This window comes from Dama dama, chromosome 4 (genome assembly GCF_033118175.1).
Source record: "Dama dama isolate Ldn47 chromosome 4, ASM3311817v1, whole genome shotgun sequence".
NCBI lineage: Eukaryota > Metazoa > Chordata > Mammalia > Artiodactyla > Cervidae > Dama > Dama dama.
This window is the reverse complement of record NC_083684.1, coordinates 30,560,945-30,585,876: the sequence shown is the minus strand read 5'-3', so window position 1 is coordinate 30,585,876 and position 24,932 is coordinate 30,560,945. Positions and strand designations below refer to the sequence as shown.

General features: G+C 42.3%; 1 protein-coding gene across 2 annotated transcripts in view; it reads right to left on the bottom strand.

Annotated features, from left to right (window-relative positions):
* NUP93 (nucleoporin 93) overlaps positions 1–24,932 on the bottom strand; it is a 104,800-nt gene that overhangs the window by 16,151 nt on the left and 63,717 nt on the right. For both annotated transcript variants that reach the window (XM_061138552.1, XM_061138553.1), the window contains 5 exons: positions 22,081–22,143; positions 15,704–15,832; positions 4,692–4,766; positions 2,478–2,567; positions 820–959 (listed from right to left, as the gene is read on the bottom strand). In XM_061138552.1, the coding sequence (XP_060994535.1) occupies positions 820–959; positions 2,478–2,567; positions 4,692–4,766; positions 15,704–15,832; positions 22,081–22,143 (497 nt within the window). The remainder of the gene's footprint in view (positions 1–819; positions 960–2,477; positions 2,568–4,691; positions 4,767–15,703; positions 15,833–22,080; positions 22,144–24,932) is intronic.

Here is a 24,932-nt window from a genome sequence, read left to right as displayed (position 1 = left end):
GCTGACAGAGGGTGACCACACAACAAGGCCACTGGCAGCTGCATGGGTGCAGAGGCAAAGAGCTGCAACTGAGCAAGTCTATTTAGCTTGGCTTTCTCTTCTCCAGCCAACAGAGAGAGGCCCAGCACCCTGTCTCTGAGATAAACAGGGTGTGCTGCACACTCATGACAATACCTGGTCACTTCAGAGCTAGGAGTGTCCACAAGCCGTGGATGAATGGCACGGGCCCTACCAACTAGGGGGACAACAGTCAAGGCACAAGGGCACAGCTGCAAACCCCTCTGTGACCAACTCTAATTAGTGAGGAGGTGGCAAAAACCCAGGCACAAATCAGAGGCATTAGCAACTGGGAAGGATCGGAACTCACAGGATTAACCAAGCAAAGCCAGAAGGAAAACAAAGGCTCAAGGGGCCTCCCTAGGGTTTGGAGGTGGTAAAATGCTGGGTGGGAAAATTAAAATGTTGAGAGAAAACCAAGAGCCTGAGGAGTAATGGCTGAACCCTGTTGAGGGCCCAGGATCCTGACCCAAGGCATTGTGCCCTAATAACCGTGTCTCTGTTCTGAGGGACGTAGGGTGGAGAAAGACAGAGAGAAAAGCCTAACAGGGCTCAGGGCTCCCACTCACGTGGTTTTACATCTGTGCAGAGACAGTTCCGGTAGAGAAGTGCTCCTAAAAACAGCGCAACACCTCTCAGACTTGCTCAACCTTGTTTAAATCACACCAGTTCCAGAGCACTTAGCTTGAGGACCACTTCAAACAGGGGAATGGCTGCCTTCAGGGGATTTTAAAGGCCGCCTCTGTGCTGCCGCCGCCTCACCTCTGCTCCAGGTACCCCAAGGCCTGCCTGACAAACTCCATGCGCACTTCCACGCTGTTGCGGCTCTTCAGGGCGTCAGTTGCTGGCACCAACAACACATCCGTCATTTGTTTCACCATGGCCCACATGTCGGAGATGTTCTGCACAGAAAGAACACTGTATGTTGCAGTGCTGTGGGGCTGGGCAAGCAGCCTGGTTCTTCACGGTGCTCTGACGTGGAGGGGGCTGAGGTTAACGTCCTGTCTGTAGCCCTCAGGCTCAAGCCCAGCACAGAAGATGCGCCTCGGCCCGGCCATGTGGCCAGGCTCTCATCTTCCTGTGAGCAGCTCCCGTCCTGAGTTGGGTTTTCAGATCAATTACTATTCCAGGTCTGACATAACCACCTACATAATTGAGACCACATAAAAGTAACAAGAACACTGAATCTCAGTGGGTTATCCCTTAAGAGAGAGTGAACACATTTATAATCGTCCAGAGCTCTAGGAGTTTAAACTCAAATAGCTGCATGTCAGCCCTTACAAGGTCATTTGAGTTTTTTAAGACTTAAAATAAGAGTTTAACCTAAATAATACAGGTTTTGTCCACCCGGAGCCTCTCCAGGGGTCCCTGCTCTTACCCTATTCTGTCAGCAGCATGGCCTCTCATTTCCCTGCCTACTCACTCCCCTCAAAAGGCACCCCCAGTGCAGCCTCCTAGAAGAGGCACGGTTGTGCTTGCCTATGTGTAACCACCACACAGCTGGACTCTCACGTCCCAGAACCCTCCTGGTTGTAAACTTCGCCTTAAAAGCGTGTTCCCTGAACCCTTTGCAATGTTATAAAGTTAAGAATCTCTGGAAGACAGTAGCAATTGGAGAAAAAGCAGGTATACACTTTTTCCAAAGGAAAAGAGAAAATCCCGTTTTCACTGTCTCTTGCAAAAGTTAAAAAACTGTAGAAAATCCATCTAAATGGGACTCTTTCTGGGTGGTGAGACAGTAGATAAGTTCTTTCTTCTTTATATTGGTTTTATCATCTTACACTTTATTAGGGAAAAAAAAAAGTTGGCTGCCCTGTGAAGGAAAAATGTGTTCAAGTGCTTGCTTCCATTACAGACTTCCTTCCTTTTCCCGTTCTTCCTGGCCACCTACCAATCTATCCATCCCCTTTTTTTGTTTTTTATTTTTTCCCTGCTGTGGGAGAAACTGGGCCAAGGATAAGAATTGAGGGGCAGTACTGAAAAGGGGGAGTCAGAAAGAAACAAAATCAGAGGCATATGAAAAATGCCTGTAAAGACCCCACCTGGGTCGAGTTCAAGGGGCTCATGGTATGAAAACCACATCCCCTTTACAATTCACATCTCATGAAAGAGCCCTGTCTGTCTTAGCAGGGAAACTGACAGGGTGAAGCTGGAGCCTGACAGGACTTCAAAGCAAACACAGCTTGGCTGGGCCTTTTGAAGATGCATTAAAGATACATATATTTTTATATATATATAGCCATCACCATAAAAAAAAAAAACCACCTCAAAATTACTTAAAATAAAACTCTGAAGAACAGTTAACTTCATCTTCCAAGGCACAGAATTTCTCTTTAGCACACTTCTGCCAAATCAGCAAGCCGCTAATCCCACCAGACACCCGACCCCACGTGTCTCCCGGGGCCGGCTCTGGGCACTACCTTATCATCCAGCTCTGCGACGGACGCACAGAGGTCCAAGAGGTTAGGCTGCAGGTGTCCGTTTACGATCTTCTCGTTATAGATATAAATCTGAAAGGAAGAGCAGAGTAAATGGCACAAATGCCATTTTCACCTCTCCTTTTCAGAACCCCTTGAAGCAGTTCTGAAACCAACTTCTGCCCAGTGGTCAGAAGCTTCGGCCAACCTTTCCTTCCTCACAGTGGCTGAACTGTCCACACTGCCTGGAGGGCAAGGCCTCTGGCTAGCTGCTCAGTCCTGTGTCTGAGCTTTGGGCAGTGGCATGAACACACACCAGAGCTAACTGCTTCCCCAGCCTTCCTAACCTGGGGAGTGGGAGCAGGGTGGCCCTGGGGGAGGAGCAGCACGTGCGGTTCTGTGCTGCTCTGCTCAGCAGACCCTCGGTCCCAGAGAGCAAGGACCAAAGTGGAAGATGGGACGGTGGAAGGTCTCTAGCTGCTGTTTCCTAGGAATCTGAGCAGAGTCTGGTCACCCTTCTGACAAAAGGACTGAATGGCCCCAGCCCAGGGATGTGCGTCAGGCCGCAGCCCTCCACACGTGTCAGAAGAGCACTTCTGCCCATTTGCAGTTCCCATTTCTCTCATCAAGAATCCCAGCTCCTTAGTAAAATTTCTCAAGAAAAAGGAACTATGTGATGTTTAAAGAATGGAAAGGCCAATATTACTCTGGACTATGTTTTTAAAGAACCAAAACAGTGATGGTGAAAACTAGTAAGTTCTACTCGTTGCACTGTGAAATCCTTGCTCTGCTGAGGACTGAACTAGGTAGTGATTTTAGACAAAACAGGAGCCTGTCGAACCTTACTGCCCTCTGCTCTCAATGGCGGAGAGCAGCATGTGGCCTCCAGGAGCATTATAAAGACAAGGTGGTGTTTATTCACTCAACGAGCATTTCTGAGGGGCCTTCCCTTGGGCACTGTGTTCAGCATGGGATATAAAGGTTCTCTCTCCACTGGAGGGAACTGCCACATAAACAGACATGACATGGTGTCCTGAGTGCTGGAAAACCGTAGTCTTATAAAGCTTTAGTCTTCACAGACACAGAAGATCCATGGTTTCTCTCCTCAGAAGCTTGTAATTTCATTAGGCCTGAATTCTGGAGATGTCTGTGGCAATGGTAGTCAGTCATATAAACAAAGTGAAATTTAAAAAAATGTAGATGGAGTGTGGGAGATCTAAAAATTGAAGAATAAATACTAGTAAAACATGAGGGAGTTGAAAGAAGGTGGACTTGTGTCCCAAGCTGACACAACTGGCACCGTGCTTTGAGGGGAGAATATGCTGGTGCCACTGTGGCCCTCAGCATTGCCCACTTCCTTCCTTCCACTGAGTCTGGCGTGGGGTGGGTGGAGGGCCACAGTGGCACCAACATATTCTCCCCTCATAGCACTGTGGAAGTTGGTCACAATCGAACACATGTTCCTTGGTGACTTCTGGTGCAGGACGATTTAGAGGGTAGAAGCCCACCACCTGCAATTCAAGAAACAAGACTGTTTTCCTTCTTGATACTTTGTGCAGGAAAGCAGCAAATTAGAATAAAGTACACAAGGCTGGCACAGCTTTACTCAAAAAGTCAATTCCAGGTATGTACTGTCCTAAGGGCAGTTTCGTGTAGTTTTCAGACCCTATGCTTTAACACAGAGTGTCTCAATCTATATTTACACTATCACATGGTCATGATACACAGCCAGAGCCACAACACCCCAAATACTATAAGCTTCTCCAGGACAGTAATATCCAGTAATGGTGAGTACACTATGCTTACCCAGGCAGAAAAACACTTAGAAAATTTCTTTCTACAACAAGGCAGGGAGCAGGGTTTCTGATAATACCATTTGCCAACCAGGTGATCAGTTAATATAGAACTCCATTTGCTCAGCAGTGAAATTACTCAGAGCTTTACTGTACATGAACTGTTGCCAAATGCAGAATGAAATGCCTTGGTCAGTGTGTGAGGCAGATTTCAATTTCCCTAAATCAAACCTGAGTCATTCTATTACCCAATTTGACAGACTTCTCCAGGGACCTAGCTGGTAAAATATTAACAAGTCCTCTGAATGAAAACCCAACTTGCTTTTAGGGTCTGACTTTCACATGAAGTCTGTGTTCCTTTTAACTCTCCAGAGGGCTCACAGAAGATTTTCCTGGATTTGATCTTCCTTGAGAACATGCTTACCTGCCGGGCGTAGGCCATTTCAATGCTGTCTAGAGAGCTTCGACCAGGGGGTCCTGCATCACTGATGTAACTTGGCTGTAGATAAACATACATTCAGAATTGGTTCAGAACAGCATTCAGTCATGTAAAGGGAAAAAAAAAAATCATAAACATTTGTCTTTAACAGAGCTGTGAGAAGTCTGTTTCCTAGTCAGACTTCCTGAAAACAATGATTTTGGGGGTTTCAATAGAAGGTGACTCCCTTATCATGAACACATAAGGGAGTAGGCATGGGACCCAATGAACTCAATAACAGGAGGCTGATGAATATCTCAATTCATCAGGGATATCTGATGAATATGTCATGCAGGGATATCTCAATAACTGTTTCTATCTTTGTAACATTTGGTTTCAATCCCAAGCTCCCACTCCACCTCATCTTTCTCATCCATGTCTTTATACCAGTGAGGCTGTGGTATGTGTGGGCCTCCTGTTTCCATCAATCATGTTAAACAGCTGAAGAAATGGAGATTATAGGGTCACAATACTGAGGTTCAGACATTTCCTATCTAGAGGCCACACTAAGGCAACAGCTACTGATGAACTTTCTGCATCCGAAGAAACAAAGTCAGTCTAAGTTGAGTCCTTTATTGATCTATTCGTTTATTCAGTAAACATGTGTTAAGTGTCCGCCTGCCACAAGCACAGCATGAATGCACCCATCCCCACAGGGATGACAGGAAGACAGCCCACAGAGGCTGCCCACAAAGAGCTTACCAACTGATGGGGAGAGTTAGACACCAATATATGGAAAGATTTACTAGTCTTTTTAGAGAAAGATTAAAGTTAATCTTTAGCTAAGTTTATTCCCCACTGTAAACAAAAATGGATCAAAAATAGGTATGTTCCAATTAGGGACATCAGGCATATTCTTAAACTTCCAAACTAGTTCGTACTGTACTGTAGCAGAGATCAAATTCTTAAGCTTCTCTCATTTAAAAAAAAAAAATCAATGCTCTATTCTCTAAAATCTAAAACAAAGCAGTTTTAAAGTAGGCTTTGGGGGAGCAGATGGAAGAGAGCAGCAAAACCTCCCAGCACCACCAAGGTGGTAGAAGGTTACCTGCATGAGCATGTGCTGGGGCAGAACAGGGAGGAAGGAGGGCCAGGAGGCAGAAAGGCGAGCTGTAAACCCTCAGCTTCTGGAATGAACACTGGACTGTCTGGATACCTGGGTTCCAGGAGGACCACTCCACTCCCTGGTTTTGGGGTCTGGGGCCAAGCACATTCCTTTCTCATCTGAGAAACTGATGAAAGGGCTGTCCTAGACAACCTCAAGAAGTCCTCCCAGCTCTGATTTTCTGCAGTCACTGATATTAAAGGAGCTATAAATAGTTTACTGTTCAAAATATTGAATTTGATCTCACTACAGTACAGTACAGTGTGTTGGAAATTTAAGAATATAAATAATACCTAGTAGAACACACCTAATTTTGATCCGTATTTATTTACAACAGGGATGAAACTTAGCTAAAGTTTAACTTTCCTCTTTCTAAAAAAAGACTAAGAAACTTTTCCATATGTTGGCCTCAAACTCTCCCTATCAGATGGTAAGCTTAGTAAATGCTGCCGCTTGGCTGACTCAATGAACATTTCACATCCCTTCCTCTTACCTCTAGTCACTGCCACTTCCCCCTCTGGCATATGGAGTTAAACATATCTAATAGTGTGTTGGTAAATGTTTAACAATTGGCTTGGGGAAGGGGACTTGATTTGTAGCATTTGCTGGTTTCTTTAGTGTAGATACTCCCACGCTGGCAGAATTCAAGCTATTCCAAGTGATATCAACTAGATAGTAAATTTTCTGAAAATCTGACAATAGATCCTCATGAGCTAACCCCTACACACTACCCTTTCCAGCGTCCACTGCAGCTGGGAATGGCCATGCACCACCCTGGATCTAGTCAGTGAGACGGAAGCACAAGCCTAGCAGTACATTCAGGCAAAGTGTAGCTTCTGCTTTTCCTGACAGAGGGGGAAAAAAGAGCCTGGCATGGCCTTTCAGCATTCCAAGCAGAATGCAAACAGCACACCTAGAGCAGCGGCAATCATCTTGCGAGCCTGAAGGGGCCGGGCTAAAAAATGTTGGTGTACAGAGACAAAGACGTGTCTCTGATGGCACCGCAGAGCAAGTGAATTAAGGCCCCACTCTTTCCACACCTGCAGACTTGTTAGCTGAGAATAATAAATTCCTCTTCAAGCTACAGAAACTCAAGTTTTCAGTTATTCACAGCAGAAGGCATTCCTATCTGAAATGACTGAAAATCATCAGGTTACAGTGACAATAGCCACACTTTCTGAGCAACTACTATACACCAAGCAGGGTCTTAATTTTCGTGTATTAACTCCACAACCCTATGAGAGACACACTTTTATTATATCAGTTTTACAGAAAAAGATACCAAAGGGCACAGAAAGCAACTGCCTGAGGACACTCCAGTAAGAAGTAGCAGAGCCATGGTTTGCATCCACAGTCTGGGGCCACGCTGCCTGCCAGGGTAGCCTGGGGCAACTGTCCAAGGATGGCCACTGGAGAACAAGTGAGCAGTGGTTTAGAAAGCCTGGCTCCACTGCTCACGAGCTACGTGATCTTGACTGAGTACACTGCTTCTTTGGGGCCTGGGCTTCTTTAGCTGTTGCAATGATACAGGGGCAGCAATGATAGTTACCTTATAGATGAAAAGATTAAATGGGAAGAAAATACTACCCACTTCACAAGGAGTAAGTAGGAACAAGTAGAAGGAGCTCACTGTCCAACATCTGACCAGTAAACGCTAATGCTATCACATTAAATAAAAAATAAACCACAAGGAACATGGGAATAAACCCAGTGCTGAACAATGGATAGATATGGACACTACAGAAACATAACCTACAATATTTTACTTTCTGCTGGCTGGAAATTCTCATCTTATTTTTCTACAATGAGCATGCGTTTCTTGTATGAACAGAACTCCCACCAGCTCATTTTCTACTTCTGAGTGTTCTCAGTAACACTGCGACAGTCAAGACTGTTCTATAACACAGCCATCTTTCTGGAACAGAACTAACTCTCTGAAAGCTGATGATCCCCAAGTCTTTGAAAGAACAGAGCACTAAGGTTGTTAATTACAGTAACCTAACTGGGGGGAATAAACAGGGATGAAAGGAAGAAACGGCACAAAATACTTCTTCAAGGACACAATTGTTTCAGCTAAATATACATAAACAGCCTTGAGAAATATTTTCTGGTACTACTAGAAACCTAATTCTAAAAATTATCCACTTAAAAAGTAGTTGGTTTTCAGCCTGCAAATTTCCATTTAAATGAATTTTGCTTAATACGCTTGTTTTCAAACATAGCTTTCCTTCATTTGCCCTTGGCGGAGCCTCTATTTCACCACACACAAAGTCAATTATCCACCAACAGGATGTGGATACGCACAGGCCTGAGGAGAGGAATCAGCAAACATTCATAGGAATCTCAAAGCCAGGGGCTGCTGGAGGGCTGGGAAAGTGGACGCTGGTGTGCTGTGTGGGGATAACATTTCAAACTTTTCAGGTCTGCCTGACTGGATCACACTGGGGATACCAGGAGCACGGAGTCAAGAGACCAGGAAGGCGGGGAAGATGGGAGGGCAGAGCCAGGAGGACAGCAAAGGGTTCACCAGGAGTCTTTAGATACTGTGGAGAAACAGCGGTCTCTCGGAGCACAGACATGAGAAGGGTTTTCTCGGTGTACATGGTGTTCCCAAAAGAGTCATTTTCTTTTCTTTTTTAAATCAGACTTTAAACTTTATTTTGTATTGGGGTATAGCTGATTAACAATGCTGTGGGAGTTTCACGTGAACAGTGAAGGGACTCAACGATACATATACATGTATCCATTCTCCCCCAAGCCCCCCTCCCGTCCATGTTCCCACATAACATGGAGTAGAGTTCCATGTGATATACAGTAGGTCCTTGTTGGTTATCCATTCTAAATAAAGCAGTGTGTACATGTTGATCCCAAACTCCTTATCTCTTCCCCCTACTCTCCCTCCTCTGGCAACCATAAGTTTCTTTTCTAAGACTCTGAGTCTGATTTGTAAATGAGTTCATTTGTATCATTTCTTTTCAGATTTCACATATAAGGGATGTCATAGGGTAAAAGAGCCATTTTCTAAGAGAGCATTCCAGAACTGGGAGGATATAGTTGGAGTGGCAGGGGGTAACTGTAAGCTTTTATCAAGCAGCTATTTTTGTACATAACATATCCAGAGATAAATCTTTTTCCAAGGAGGGAACATTCTAGACAGGAAAAAAGGAATGTAACTAGCATTCACTTTTAGCAAAATAAGTACAGAGTAAAAAGAAAATGTGATGATACTATTGAAGGAAGAGAGTTTTTAACTTCCAAGTGGAAGGTTGTGGCTTTACGTAAACAAAACAGAGCCAAAGTAACTAACGTACAGTAGTTGGCTATAAACTCTGTACACAGAAACTCAGTACCACTAGGGAAAAAAACACCAACTGGGGACCAGAAGACCCAGGTTCTAAATGCAACCCGACTGTGTGACTTTGGGTAATGATATCTAACTTCTCTGGGGCATAGCTCTTCATGGATAAAATGGGAGGAACACTTGGGTCATTTATACAATGAAATTTATTACAGCCACTAAAAAATGACAGGCACCTACACTAACCAAGAAAAAGCTCCAAAATAAGTTTAAAAAAACAAAACATAATGCTAAGCTGTAGCATCTATTATAGAAAATGCTGCCATCTACGGAAAAGATAATAAATTGATTGGATGAACATAAACGTATAACTGTGCACATAAAGACAATAAGAGGGAATTGAAAGGACAGGATGTCAGAGGTTATATTGGGTTTGGGGTGGAGGACAGAGGCTGAATTTTTACAAGTACGTTCAACCATCAGAACGCTGTGCAAGAAGGTGTTCATGTGTGATATGGCTTGATATTAAAATGAGTTGGTTCTTTAAACTTCTTTTTGAAAGAGCAGTGGAGCATTTTCCATACTTGAAATTCTATTTAAATTCCAGTTTGTGAAACAAAACCAGCCCTTTCAGAAACTACCAGGGAGCCATAAAATACAGTTTGGAATCATCTAGTCTGGGGTTTTTAAATTCAAACTTTGTCAGTCAATATTTTTGCTGTATTCTACTGAATCTAACCATCTATTATAAGACATCATGTTTATGTACCACTAAGAAAGAAAAATGCTGACAAACTATACCATTGATTTAAGACATATCTTGATTTCAGAGATGCTAAAATATAGAAAAGATGCGTAGCTGGGAGCTGATGAAATACGGTATTAAGTCAGTTATCAAAATTAGAGACTATATTCAACATATACCATTTACTATCTGTAATGACTAAGCTATAACAGCTTCTTGGTCAAGGCTCCTGCTTGAGAAGCTGAGTCATTTCCCACATAATACAATAAAGCACTGACCACTGACTATGTCTAACACCAATACAGCCATGGCGCACTGAGGCTAGATAAAAACTTACTTCTTTAAATACTGTTTTAAATGCTGGCTGAGATACATCAAGGATTCTCAACGCTGCTCCCAGCCTGCATGCTGTCATGCAAGCAGCACAGACTGGGGTGTTCTTCGCACAGGCCAGACGGAGGGTCTGGGGCATGGGGGTTCTTAGCCAGGAGTCTCTTTCTTGCTTTAAAGCCTATCATTTTTATTGAGACCAAAACTTGGAACATTATTAACAATCTTTCAATTCCTACTTCCTTTAAAAATTATATCTTTTTCTTCAATGATATCCTAAGGAAATTAATTTCCCAAATTGAATTTTGCTATTGAAGCATCATTTTCCTTATTAAAACTTGCCAGGAACAGATATTACTAATGTGTTGCTGCTCTTCTGTTATCAGAAGGCTTGAGGGTAAAATGTTTCAGGAATCACCAACTTCTAGTTCATTTTTGTTTAAAAAAATAAAAAAAGCCTCAAGCCTCTCTTCATATTAAATTAGCCAAATTTGGACATTTTCCTTCAATGTAAGGTCAGCTCCAAATGACTGGAAGCCTCTTTCCTAGCTAATGACTCTCCGGATTCCAACAGTCTTATTCTTCACAATAAAGTACCCAGAAAAGAATGGTTTAGATGGCAAGTCATACTTTAATTATTTCCTCTACTTATGAGATATTTTTCATTCCCAGAAACACTTCATAAATCAAGGGACAGTTAAAAAGGAACAGATCCATCTTAAAATAATAAAAATAAACTTAACAATGTGTGCATGGATGTGTACTAAGTCGCTTCAGTCATGTTCTACTCTTTGCAACCCCGTGGACTGTGGCCCACCAGGCTCCTCTGTCCATGGGATTCTCCAGGCAAGAATACTGGAGTGGGTTGCCATGCCCCTCTCCAGGGGATCTTCCCAACCCAGGGACTGAACCCACATCTCTTAGTCTCCTGCACTGGCAGGTGGGTTCTTTACCACTAGCCCCACCTGGGTAGCTGACCAAATACTAACTACCACCATAAACACTGCTGGGATGTGCTAAGCATGCGCTCTATGCCGGCTCTGAGCCAGGTGCCTTACACATGTTCTACATTCCTTTCAACCATTCTTCAAGAGAGGCCTTTTACAACGAGGACGAGAACAATGTGGTTCCCAGGAGAGGCCCGGGAACTCAGGCCTGCTAAATTCCAAAGCCTATCTCTGTGGTTTCCTACAGAGAGGGTAGAGAAAGTGTCTGCCCAAGTGGAGCTAATACTACCTTTCCATCTTTTGGAAGAAAATTATATGGGAAAAACACATGGTTTTTCCACACATCCACCAGAATGGTTGAACTGAAAAAGACAAAAAATATCAAGTGTGGCAAAGATAAGGAACAAAGAATTCTCACAGTGCTGGTGGGAGGGGACAGTGAGACACCATTTTGGAAAGCTGCTGGGCAGCATCTGCTAAGGCTGAACACATGTGTACCCTCTTGTGCCAGCAACTGCCCCCCCCAACAGATGTGCAAATGTGCGTTCACCAAAAGACAGGTACAAGAATGCTCTCACTAGCACTCGTTATAAAAGCTAAGAACTGTAAACTATTCAAATGTGCATCCACATCAGAATGGAAAAATACTGCAGTCATACTATCTGGCCATGAAGAATGAACAGCCTGCAACTACATGTTAACGATACACAGAATGTTAAGCAAAAGAAGCCAGACACAAGAGCACATACAGCATGACTCCATTTACACAGAGTTTAAAAACAGGCAAAATTAATCCATGGCATTAGAAGTCAAGACAGTGTTTTTCTTGGTGGTCATGGTGAGGGGTCGTGAACGAAAAAGCACGGGGGGGCGGGGATGCTAGGGGGATGGCAGTGTGGTTTCTTCATCTGGGTGTGTTTTGTTTTTGGTAACTTACTGAGCTATATACTTATAATGCATGCATTTTTTTTCTGTATGTATGTCATACTTTAGGGGGAAAGTTCAAAACAGCAACAAACAATAAAACCTATAAGGGTTCCAGAAATGGCAATTCCCTGGATAACCTGAAGAGAGAACCATCTGCATTATTTGCCAGCTTTTTCAGCAAAGCTATCCATTTTGATGGGTGTCACCACAGAGAACAGCAGAAGTATCAATAAGAAGGAGTCCTCCCTTTCAAGAGGGAGGACTTGAGGTCAAGGAAGAAATGTCTACTAAATAGACTAGTCTATTTTTAAGACAAGAGCAATCAAGAAAGAATATCTCATTAGCAGCTTATAATTACTTACAAATCCCAATACAGACCACAACCTATTAACACAGTTTTAAAAAATGAAGTTTATAAAACCATGAGCTGTTCTACTTCTCTGCCTAGACTCATAAGCAATTGAGAAACATCAGGCTGCCCAAGGATCTTCTACATTAGCTCTTTTTTTTTTTCCCCAAGACTCTGCTCTTCTCTGAAGTCTTTGAGTCTAAGAAATGCGGAACAAGGTCCTTAATGAGTCATTTCCTGAGATAAATGACTTTAGCATCTATTTATTTGGGGGCTAATTTAATAGAAAAACTTGGTTTTAAACCAGGAGCAAATCTGTAGACACAGGATGTGGAACGTTATCATGCAGGCATGACACTGCCAAGCTACCCACCTTTGACCCAGACTTCAACAGAACGATGGTCCAAATGTCAACAGTCCCCAGTCTCACCTAGCACAGTACAAGCCTCACTGAGCCTTAGGTGCCCAATCTTTTATGAGAAAAGAACATCAGTTAGTCAAAACAACTTCGGAGGAGGCACTGGTAATATTACTTGAAATGTCTAACGCTGTAATTTTTATAAATTTTAATAGTTTTTTGACATAATTTTTAACTTGCATATCCAAATTGCCTGAAACTACTTTTTGAGATTGTTTTTTTAAAAATGTAGACCATTTTTAAAGTCTTTTAGTGAATTTGCTACAATAGTGCTTGTTTTATGTTATGGCTTTTTTGGCCTTGAAACACATGGAATCTTAGCTCTGGAACCAGGGACTGAATCAGCACCCCTTGCATTGAAAGGCGAAATCTTAGCTACTGGACCACCACAGAAGTACCCTGAAATTACTTACTTTTAAACAGTAATAAAGGACAATCATTATGGGAGAGGGGCTTTACATTATCACTAATCTTCCCAATAATCCCATTTTACTAATGAAGACACTAAACGTCTGCAGGGTTAAATAACTTGAATATTTAATATATAAATAATAACGTGGATGTCATATCAGAACTAGTCAGTGGTGAAGCTAGGATTAGAACCCTAAAGTCATTCTCTCCCCAACACTGGTGTGGTGAATGTATGGTCACAGTTCCCACTGGCCAAGGGCAGACATCACTAATCAAGGAAGACATACTTTCCTGCTGATCCCAAGTTGCAGCCTCAAAATCCCTCTCAGGAAAGATCTCCAGGATAAGTAAGAGATAAACCCTATATAACATACCCACTCTAAAATCACACATCCCTAATACTCTGGTTGGCACAAAGTTAGCTAAGGCCAAATGATTTATTTACCAAATATTTTTGGAGCATCAAATATGTTCCAGGCACTCATCTAGGTATATGAGTAAATACAGCAAACAAAAGTCCTTACCTTCCTGGAGCTTAAATTTTTCTGGGAGAAACAGACAATAAGCAATATAAAGACATAAAAACACACACAGTGATTTTAAGTGGTTTAAAGTGAAGACGTGCTAAAAAGAAAAATATAGCAAGAAAAGGGCATATAGGGAGGGTTGAATGGGGAGAGTTTGGTTTGGATTTCAGATGTTAAGGTCCTGGAAGGCCTCATCAAGATGGCACTGGGTAATACCTGAAGGAAGTGAGGAGGACAGGCATGCAGTGATTTAGGGAAAGAGCCTTTTAGGCACAAGCAACAGGAAGCCCAGATGATCTAAGGCAGGAGCAACAAGAGCAATGGGGAGAGCAGAATAATGTGAGCTGGGAGAAGCAACAAGACCAGGCCAGAGAAAGATTGGGAAGTCAGGGCAAAGACTTTGGCTTTCCCTCCAAACGAGACGGGTGTCATTGGAGGATCCCGAGAAGAGGTGTGACATGATCTAGTCTGTGTTTAACAGCATCACTCTGGCTATTGAGAAGACTGTACGAGGGCAGAAGCAGTAGACCAGTGTGGTTGACAACCTCTAAGATGGCTCCCAATAATCCCCACGTCCTGAGATCCAAGCTCTCATTTAATCCTCTCTCCTTGAGTATAGGCTGAATTTAGTAATTTACTTTGATCAGAGAGGCAACAGAATATAACTTTCAAGATTAAGTCATGGAAAGACTGTAGTTTCTGTCTCAGGGGCCTTTGAATTCTTCCTTGGATCCTTCACTCTTGCCCCAGGAGAGGCACGCTACCCATGCTGTGAGCAGTACGAAAGAGACCCACACAACAAGGAACTCACACCCCTAGCCAAGAGCCAGAGAGGACCTGAGGCTTGTCAGGAAGCACATAAGTGAGCCTGGGACTAGATCCCCTTCGAGTTGAGCTCTGCAAGGAGTGTAGTCTCAGCCAACATCCTGACCACCAGGGCCAGGACGTCCCAAACCAAAAAACACTCAGCTAAGCTAAACGCTTGTTTTCAGCTACTATGGTTTGCAGTGATTGATTACATAGCAACAGATAATGGAAAAACCAGTTAGGAGATCGGTCCAATAATCTGAACAAGAGATGCTGGGTGACTTGGCCCCAAGGCTAACAGTACAGGTGGTAAGAAGTGGTTGGGGAGGGGGATTCAGGATGGGGGGTGGGGGACGGACACATATGTATACCCATGGCTGATTCATGTTAATGTATGGCAAAAACCTCCACAACATTGTAAAGTAATTAGCCTCCAATTAAAATAAATAAATTAAAAAAAAAAAGTGGTTGGACTCTGGGTATATTCTGAGAGAAGGGTTAAGTGGATTTGTCAGCATGTTTGAGAGTCTAGGTAAGAGAAGGGTAGGATAAAAATGAATCTGAGGTGTTGGATCTCAGCAAGTGAAAAACTGGAACTGCCCTTTATGAAGATGATAAACTCTGTGAGAAAAGCTGGGAGGGAGTTGGAAGCAGTTGCTACCACGACTCAATTCTAAACATGTTAAGCTTGATGGCTCTGAGACACCTGAGTAGCCAAGAAGGCCACTAGAACAAGTGAATCTGAGAAGATTTGGGATGGTGATGTGAATTTGAGTCTTCAAGTACATAGAAGGTATTTAATACCATAAGCCCAGAAGAGATCAACAGGGCAGTGATTAATGAAGAATCAGGAACAGGTCAAGGACGGAGCCCTGGGACAGGAGTTTGAGGAAAATTCAGCACAAGAGGTTGAGCAGAAGCAGCCAGCCATGCTGGAGGAAATCCAGGCAAATGTGGGCATCTAGAAGGCAATGAAGAAAGGGCTTCGAGAGGAAGACAGGGATCAGCTGTGCCAGGTCGGCCAGCAGTCAAGCAGATAAGTATTTTCTGACCTGACATTTTTAATAATGGTTGATTTTCTGGACTCAACTCACCTCGCTTTCTTGAGTAAAGTCAAGGGCATCTTCTCCTGACGCCAGCAGGGTGTGGAGAATCCGCTGCTTCACTTGTTCCCACTCGACCAGCATTGACTCTCGATGGTACTCCTCAGCCATGCCAAAGGTCTAGAGGAGAGGAGAAGAGAGACAGGACCCGAGTGAGAAAACAAAGAACACGGTTTCCCTTAACGTGCAATAGAAATTCAAAACCCTCTTGATCTGCCATCTTTCCATTATCAGAGCAAAGGCAAGCTATTTCAAATTATCCTTAAAGAACTTAGTGAGAGTTGTTTGCAAACATGCCCTATTTCTTCAAGTCTAACACATGAAAAGCAGATTTTTAATTGTGGTAAAATGTACTTAACCATAAAGCTTACCATTTTAACCACTTAACTGTGCAGTTCAATGGCATTAAGTTCATTCATATGGCTGTGCAAACATCACCACCATGCATCTCCAGAATGCTCTTCATTGTGCAAAAATGAAACTCTGCACCCATTAAACAATACCTCCATTCCCACCATCCCCCAGACACAGGCAACCACCATTCTCCTTCTGTCTCTAGGATTCTGACATGTCTAGGTACCTCAAAGAAGTGCAATCATACAGTGTTTGTCTTTTTGTGTCTGGCTTATTTCACTTAGCATAATGTCCTCAGGTTCATCTGTGTTGTAGCATATGCAGTCTCCTTCCGTGTTAAGGCTGAATAATACTCCACTATACGTATACACCACATTTTGTTTATCCATGCCTCTATCCATGGACACGTGAGTTGCTTCCAACTTTTGGTTAATATGAATCATGTTTCTGTGAACCTGGGTGTACACATATCTCTTCAAGTTTCTGCTTTCAATTCTTTGGGATACATATCCAGAAATGAAATTGCTGGATCACACGGTCATCCTATGTTTAATTTTTTGAGCAACTGCATAATGTTTTCAATGAGGCTACACTTTTTCATTCCCACCAACAGTGCACAATAGTTTCAATTTGTCTACATCCTCTCCAATATCACTTTCTGGGTTTTCTGACTCTAGCCATGCTAATGGGTGTGAGGTGATAACTCCTGGTTTTGACATGCATTTCTCTAATGAGTAGTAATGCTGAATTTTTTTCTTATGTGCTTATTAAGATAAATATCTTCTTAAAACTGTAACCCTCTGAACTGAGGCTACATATTATGATTGATAGCATGTCAAAAGTTTAAATTGAAGTACTATTCTTAAGTACTTTTTCTGTGCAGTACATAAAATAATGATGGATTTTAAGTCAATGGTATCTTAAGATTTAATGAGCCTCTGAGACAGAAACAAAAGATTTTCCCAGTGTCTTTTTTTAAGAAACAGTAATATTTTCATCAGTTCAGTTCAGTTCAGTCGCTCAGTCGTGTCTGACTCTTTGCGACCCCATGAATTGCAGCACACCAGGCCTCCCTGTCCATCACCAACTCCCGGAGTTTACTCAAACTCATGCCCATCGAGTCGGTGATGCCATCCAGCCATCTCACCCTCTGTTGTCCGTTTCTCCTCCTGCCCTCAATCCCTCCCAGCATCAAGGTCTTTTTCAATGAGTCAACTCTTCACATGAGGTGGCCAAAGTACTGGAGTTTCAGCTTCACCATCAGTCCCTCCAATGAACACCCAGGACTTATGTCCTTCAGGATGGACTGGTTGGATCTCCTTGCAGTCCAAGGGACTCTCAAGAGTCTTCTCCAACACCACAGTTCAAAAGCATCAATTTTTCAGCACTCAGCTTTCTTCACATCCATACGTGACCACTGGAAAAACCATAGCCTTCACCAGACGGACCTTTGTTGGCAAAGTAATATCTCTGCTTTTATATGCTATCTAGCTTGGTCATAACTTTCCTTCCAAGGAGTAAGCGTCTTTTAATTTCATGACTGCAGTCACCATCTGCAGTGATTTTGGAGCCCCAAAAAATAAAGTCTGACACTGTTTCCACTGTCTCCCCATCTATTTTCCATGAGGTGATGGGACCAGATGCCATGATCTTAGTTTTCTGAATGTTAAGCTTTAAGCCAACTTTTTCACTCTCCTCTTTCATTTTCCTCAAGAGGCTTTTTAGTTCCTCTTCACTCTCTGCCATAAGGGTGGTGTCATCTGCATATCTGAGGTTATTGATATTTCTCCCGGCAATCTTGATTCCAGCTTGTGCTTCTTCCAGCCCAGCGTTTCTCATGATGTACTCTGCATATGAATTAAATAATCAGGGTGACAATATACAGCCTTGATGTACTCCTTTTCCTATTTGGAACCAGTCTGTTGTTCCATGTCCAGTTCTAACTGTTGCTTCCTGACCTGCATACACGTTTCTCAAGAGGCAGGTCAGGTGGTCTGGTATTCCCATCTCTTTCAGAATTTTCCACAGTTTATTGTGATCCATACAGTCAAAGGCTTTGGCGTAGTCAATAAAGCAGAAATATATGTTTTTCTTGAACTCTCTTGCTTTTTCAATGACCCAGTGGATATTGGCAATTTGATCTCTGGTTCCTCTGCCTTTTCTTTATTTTCATAGGGGGAAGTAAATCAGTTAAAAAAAAAAAAGACAAAAAAACCTAGAGCCTTCTACAAGTTTCCTATCTCAGTCTACTCAAAGTCACTCTTGAAATCTCTGACAAACCTCACTCTTATTTGCTAGTGACACTGCAGGTTGCCAAAGCAAATGCACTCAGGAAAAAAAAAAAAAAGAAAGAAGGGAAACAGAAAAGAAGGGAGGGAGAAAGGAAGGGAAAAAGAAACAGCAACAACAACCCCCCCTCCCCAAAAAAGACAAAAAACCCCCTTCAAAACTAAAACAAAACCCTCTGAGGGGGAGATTAAAGCAACTTATAGACACATACTGAATCATAACCATTCTTAGCCTATGATTCTTTAATTGGCAAACCAGTTTCCCATAAGCTTGAGCCCACTTTTCAAAAAGCCATTTCATTTACAATCAGACTGGCATCCAGTTAGGCAGCACTAAGGGAATGAGTATTAGTAATGCCTGCTTTATTTCTGGCAACAAAGATAATTTATATACTGATAATATCCATATATGTGAGCTCTGGGAAACTCTAAGAAAAATCGTATACTGTTTTTACAAATGTGATGTTTGCGTATGGACCAATATTTATTAAAATATGAAAAAGAAAACAGATAGCCACAAAAATGATTAGCAAGAGGGTTGGCACATCCTGCAAATTTGATTTGGTCCATCCATCAGTATATTCCTAACGTGTACTCTAAAGACAGAAGAAGAAATGATAATCAAAAACTTTAAAAATAGACTTTCACTTGGTTCTCTTCTGAGAGTCAGGCAGAAAAGACCATTCCAGTTATCCTGGATTGAAAAAAAAATACCTAGAGAAAAATCATTTTTTCTTGCTACATTAGGGACCTTAAACATGAAAGCTATGCTTCTTGAACAGAGAGAAGAATGTTGGACAGAAAGATGGGGGAAAGGGGAGGGGAAGGGGCTAGGGTACCTAGAAGCTACCCAGAAATGCTGCATGTGTTGAACCACATTTCTTCTAAACCTCCTCCTGTTTAGTGGTCAACCACCTCCTCAACCTTGAACCTGTCTGAGTAAGGGAAAACAGAGAGCTATGTGGCAGGTGGACCAGGGTGGGCTGAAATAAAGAGGTGGAGAGCTGGCATACCATACAGCTTTCCAAACTTGCAACAGGAAGTGAAGCAAGTGAAGCAGTGACTAAGCTGTGGCACTGACCCAAGACAACAGGGCATCACATGAGTTTTTTTAAGGGTAAGCCCTCCGGCTGTTGAATGGCAAAGCAGTAAAGGCAACTGAAGAGAACACAATCTGTCTCAGAGACACTGTTGATGAGGATGGCAGGGGCAGACTTCCAGCATCATGTAAGGGTCAGAGCCACAACAGTGGGAATCAACCATCCCCTGTTAATCAAGCTGCCTACCTGTGTGCCAAGAACTGCTTCAGGAACACAGGAAGTACTCTGAAAATTGGCAGCTTTCTGGGCTCCAGTCCTCAGAATCTATCTGAGAAGTACGCCAGGCTACTCATTTAGAAACAGCCCCACAACCTGAACAAACAGCACTGTCATTCCATTCATCATTAGTGTGATAAGGAGCTTCAAATAAAAATAAATGGCCTAACATTAAAATTCTCTTCTCTTGACCATGCCACCCCTAGCTTATCTTAATTACATTAGAGATAATGGAACATCCAATTTGTGGGCTAATCAGGGATGATCAGCCGCCCATCTGCCCTCTTCCAGCCTATTCCCTTTAGACCCACATCTGAACCACCGGATTAGGTGCAAAGAAGAATGTCAACTAGAAGAGCTAATCAGAATCAACAGAGCTAAGAACCAAGAGGAGAGGAGGACAGGGAGGGTCTTAAGCGAGGTGAGAGAAAAGAAGGAAAGAAACCCAAGGGAAGAGAAGAGGGATAACCTGGAAGGGTATGCAGAGGTCTACAAATTAAAAGGAAAGACAAACCACAAAAAATGACAAAGCAGGGAGAAACTGTTATAAACTATATCTGAATCTTCCAAGTTATGTGGGGAAATAGATCTCTTAAAGACAATTAAGAAAGGCAGGCAGGGAAAGAACTGGGCAACTGAATTAAAAACAGGTGGGGAGCACTCGAACCCCATTTTCATAAAGGGAAGAGGGCAATATGCTTTGACTTCACACCAGCTTATTACTGAGCTGTTGCTGGCTTTTAGAAACTCTACATATGTTCTGATAATGTTGTTCTGTTTTTGCTGGGATGCACCAAATGGGAAAAGATAGGACACATTTGTGGTTTTGTAGCTTGTTTTCTTGGCATTTCAGCAGGACATTGGCAAGTTATTCAAACGTGAAATTACCACCAAAATGCCAGGAAGCTGCTCACCTTTTGTTTGAAAATGATTCTTGCTCAGTGGCAGCCTCCTGGTGTCCAGACAGGTGAAAGGTCCCCCCTCAGGGCCAGCTCCCAACACCGGAACACCTCCCTCACAAACACATATGCACACATTTTGCACTGTGGTATGTCACTTAAATGTTTTGGCTGGCTGCACATTTAGTCTCAGTATGGCACAACGTTCAGAGACTGCCAATTTCAGAAGCACATTCCGCAGGGTAAATGGATTAATAAGGCTCGGTGGCATTCGACAATCCTAATTTAATTTCATTGGTCCCGTACAGCAGGAGAATCAATGTTGGTGAGTAACTCATTCCAAGTGTGAACAAAAAGGAAAAAAAACCTTAAATTTTTTTTTTTCAATTCTGGATCAAGTGACTTTCTCTATTTCTAGGAATAAGTACTATTGCCAACAATATAATTAATTAAATTTTAGGGAATTTTACTCTGATAATTAAACATACCAGTCATTCAAATAATGTCTCTGAAACATATTCTTATCAATTAGAGCTGGAAAGCCCCCATGCTGCCCTGTCTCACTCACATCAACCCTAATGAGACACTTTCACCTGTATGGAGTATTTAATAAAGCACACCAAAAAGCAGTTAATTTTTTTTTCTCTCTTGTTTTTTGAACCATATAAATAATATACAAGTGTATTTCACATGATCTATGGGCTACATAAGTAAACAGCAGAACAGAGGTCCCTTCACCCCAACTCATCCTTGCAGACACAGAGACTGCTTTCAGACTAATGTGAAGTCCCCAGCCTCCTTCTTGGGAAAAGTTGCATCTTTAGAACCAACTCCACATAATCACTAAGCTGTGTCTTCCTCCTTTCCCAAAAGACTCAGGGACCTGAAAATCTCTTACTCCATAATGGAAGGTTTTGGAAAGGTTTTGATCTTTTCATCCTTGTCAAACAACTGAAGATAACTCACATGATAGTAAAGTCAATGATGTTTGAGTATCCTGTGGGAATGCTTGCTGCAAAACATTGCTGCCCATGTCATGGCTGTTCTGGCTGACTTATGTACTATCCTCTTGAACATCAAGATGTTCTTGTTTGTTCGAAAGAGCTTGGAGAAATTGTGAATTTAAAAGGTGGTATAGAAAGTCAAATTTTACGACAAAAGGAAAATAAATTAGGGAAAACTATCAAGGATCATAACTGCTTTTCTGAATTGCTGGTTCAGTAGAAACCAAAATGCCATTTATACTATAACAATGAAATCAAAGAATTGCCTTGCTCTCCCATTTCAAGATTAACTTAATGGTTAACTGCCCAGCCCAGTAGTTCAGATGCAGTCACTGGATATACACAGAGTTACAAGCATGGTATTTTCCTCAAAAATGGTTACTGTAAAACTCCCCCTGGTGAACTACCAGAAGAGCTGGGCCTGGGACAGAGAATCCAGCTTCTAGAACCTGTACACTCCAGCATCCATGCTGCCCTCACAACAGCATACATCTATGCCTTTCTTACCCTCTTCCGGGACTCTTCGATGGCAGACAGCAGGGCATTGTCCTTTTCATTCTTTAGGAAGCCCTGGGAAGGAGAGAAATGATAAAACTTAGGTCAAAATTAACAAAATTAACCTTTAAAGAATCAAAAGCACACTGTAGGAAGAAGAAGAAGAAGAAGAAGAAAAAAAAAAAACACAACCATAAGGACATCTGTTACCCTGCTTACCTTCACCCTCAACAAATGCTCTCAACTTGAAAATATTATATACTACAGTTTTGGATATGCAGCCAGTCACAGTACCTGTAATTGTTCTGGTCTACAATTTCTTCCTAATATTGAGGAAGCCATCAGCCATCCTTCTGTTTGGGTGTTTTTCACTTGTTTGTCAATGGCTGGGATACCTGCAAAACCATTTATTTACATACTTCTTCTGGGGTTATGCCACATGTGCCCCCTATTTCAGGCCAGATGACATATACTGTCTATTTAATATAGGTGGGGGAAGAGGAACCAGCCCACAAGGCTGGTTTAACATGCACAGGGTGAAATGTGTGTAAAATACAACTTCACGGTAACACAACAGACCTAGTTTTACACTGTGCTCCCCCTATTTACTGCTCGCTTGGGTGACTTGATTTTAGACCAGTCACCCAGATTCTCTAGTTTACGCAGATGTAAAATGAAAATTAAAGGAGATAATGTAATCAAATGCTTGGTCCAAGGCTCAATACGTGTAGTTCTAGCATTAGGACTGATTAGATCTAGATCTGCTGGTGACATTAAAGCAAGATGCCCAGGGTGACTTCCTTGCTGTTATTGTCTTCATTGCTCAACCTGAGATCCTGGGGAGGAGGAGAAGGTACAGCTGCAGACAGAGTGGGCTTCCATGCCTGTCTCTAGGCTAGTACCTGGCCCTTCACAGAGGAGTGAAGCTAGGATGTGGGGGCCAAGTAGGAACAAGGAAGACAATCCATTAACTAATAGTTGGAGATCAAGGCCTTAGTTGTAAATGAAAGAACTGGCATCATTCTATACATTAGATCCACCTGAACTATGGAATTCAAGGTACTTGCGCATCAAGAACACTGTGGGTGTATTTATATGTGTTCAAAATCATGTTTCTTTTTTTTTCAGAATCATGTTTTTACTGTTCTTGTTTTAGGAACTCTTTGGGGAACTATAACACAAAGTAGAATTAAGCTAAAAGTTTCATGCTAAATTGTAAAACATTATCTGACAGTTTTCTTGAAAACTTACTGTCATGATTGATATATCAATCACTTATTTATATCTCAACAACTGTAATGTTTTAGTATATTTTATTCAAACAGTCCCAGTTATAAGGCTATGATTCTTAAGACAAAACAAAACAAAACAGTGGTAGGGGGCTAGATAAGACTGGAGACATATATTTTAAAAAAATATGACTGATCCTTGCACAATTCTCCACATCTGTCATCACACCCCAACCTGGGCTGAGCACCAGAATGGACAATGGCCAGTAGCTCTGGGAGCAGTTCTCTTGTCGGCTTTTCCAGAGCAGGCAGCCCAGAGGCAGCACTCAGGCTGCTCCAAACACCTACACTGACATGTGGGGGAGGTGGAGGGGTGGAGAGAAGGAAGCATCGGCCACTTGCCAACTAATATAATAGCCTCAATAAACCAGAGTATGTAAACCTAAGACCCCATGGAATCCATTCAGGAGAGGGCAGCTTGTCACCACATGCCTGTTTCTGATCATTGCAAGGGAGCCAGACATGAAATGATGGGAAGGATTTTAATGGACCTTGTTCATACCCTTCACAGCGAATGATTACATCAAATAAACAAACCTTTATTATGGTTCCCTTTTCTTGAGCCGGTCTTCAACGGCTAGGGCCGAAGGCCTTAGTGTCACAGTTTACAAACAGAGAGACAGAACTACTATCTGCCACTGCTGCTCCTGAACAAAAAGAGCAGGCACAGTCTGTGCTTTGCTGCACTGTTTCATGCCGTTGATGGTCAGGGTGGTGGTGATAACCACTGCCTGACAGGCCTGGTTTCAATTTTTTCTTTTTGGTTGGGGTGGGAGGGGCTGTGCCAACTGCCCCACCTCCTCTCTGGGCTTCTCTGCTCTTCCCTGTGACCAGCCGACTCATTCTTTCAGCTGCGCCCATGTCTGTTTATAACCCACATACACACATTCAAACACAAATGCAAAGCAACAGACATTTGTTTAAAAGCAACATAATATTCTGTAAGAAACACAGTTTCAAAATTTCTAAGAAATGAAATTTCAAGTAGTGGTTAAGAAACAAAAATGAAGGAAAAAAAGGCATTGTTGGAGGGGGTATAGCTTACTCTCTTCTTATAACCCCACCTTCCCAAAATCTCACTAAATAAATTAAATGAAGCATTTGTGCATGAGAATCAAATTACAGATATCACCTACATATGAACAAAGACCATGAGCCATGATGAACCTCAACAACAGGGCTTTCTCTACAGCACAAGCCAAGTCTACAAAATACATGGATTTTGAATTTTAATTTTTCATCCTTTATTCACTCCTAAAATGAAATGTTAAAATATTTTAATATATTTTATTTTTAAAAAAACGTATCAGTGACCTATCTTTTGAAAAGAATCTTAAACATATTACCCAGTCAGAATAGTGCTGGGATCTGTGTGCCATCTAGTGGCAGTTAGATTCTTGTAAAGAACATATGTCTTAAGGAAAAATAACAAATCAAAGAACTAACAAGTTGGGCAAGAAAACACCTGCCTCGGTCCAAGGTTCCCATGGGTCTCTCCTTCCACCTCCCTTTTCCATGTGCGTGTTTTCTTCTCCTGTGAGGCACCTTTCAGGCCCTTCACCTCAGAGACATATT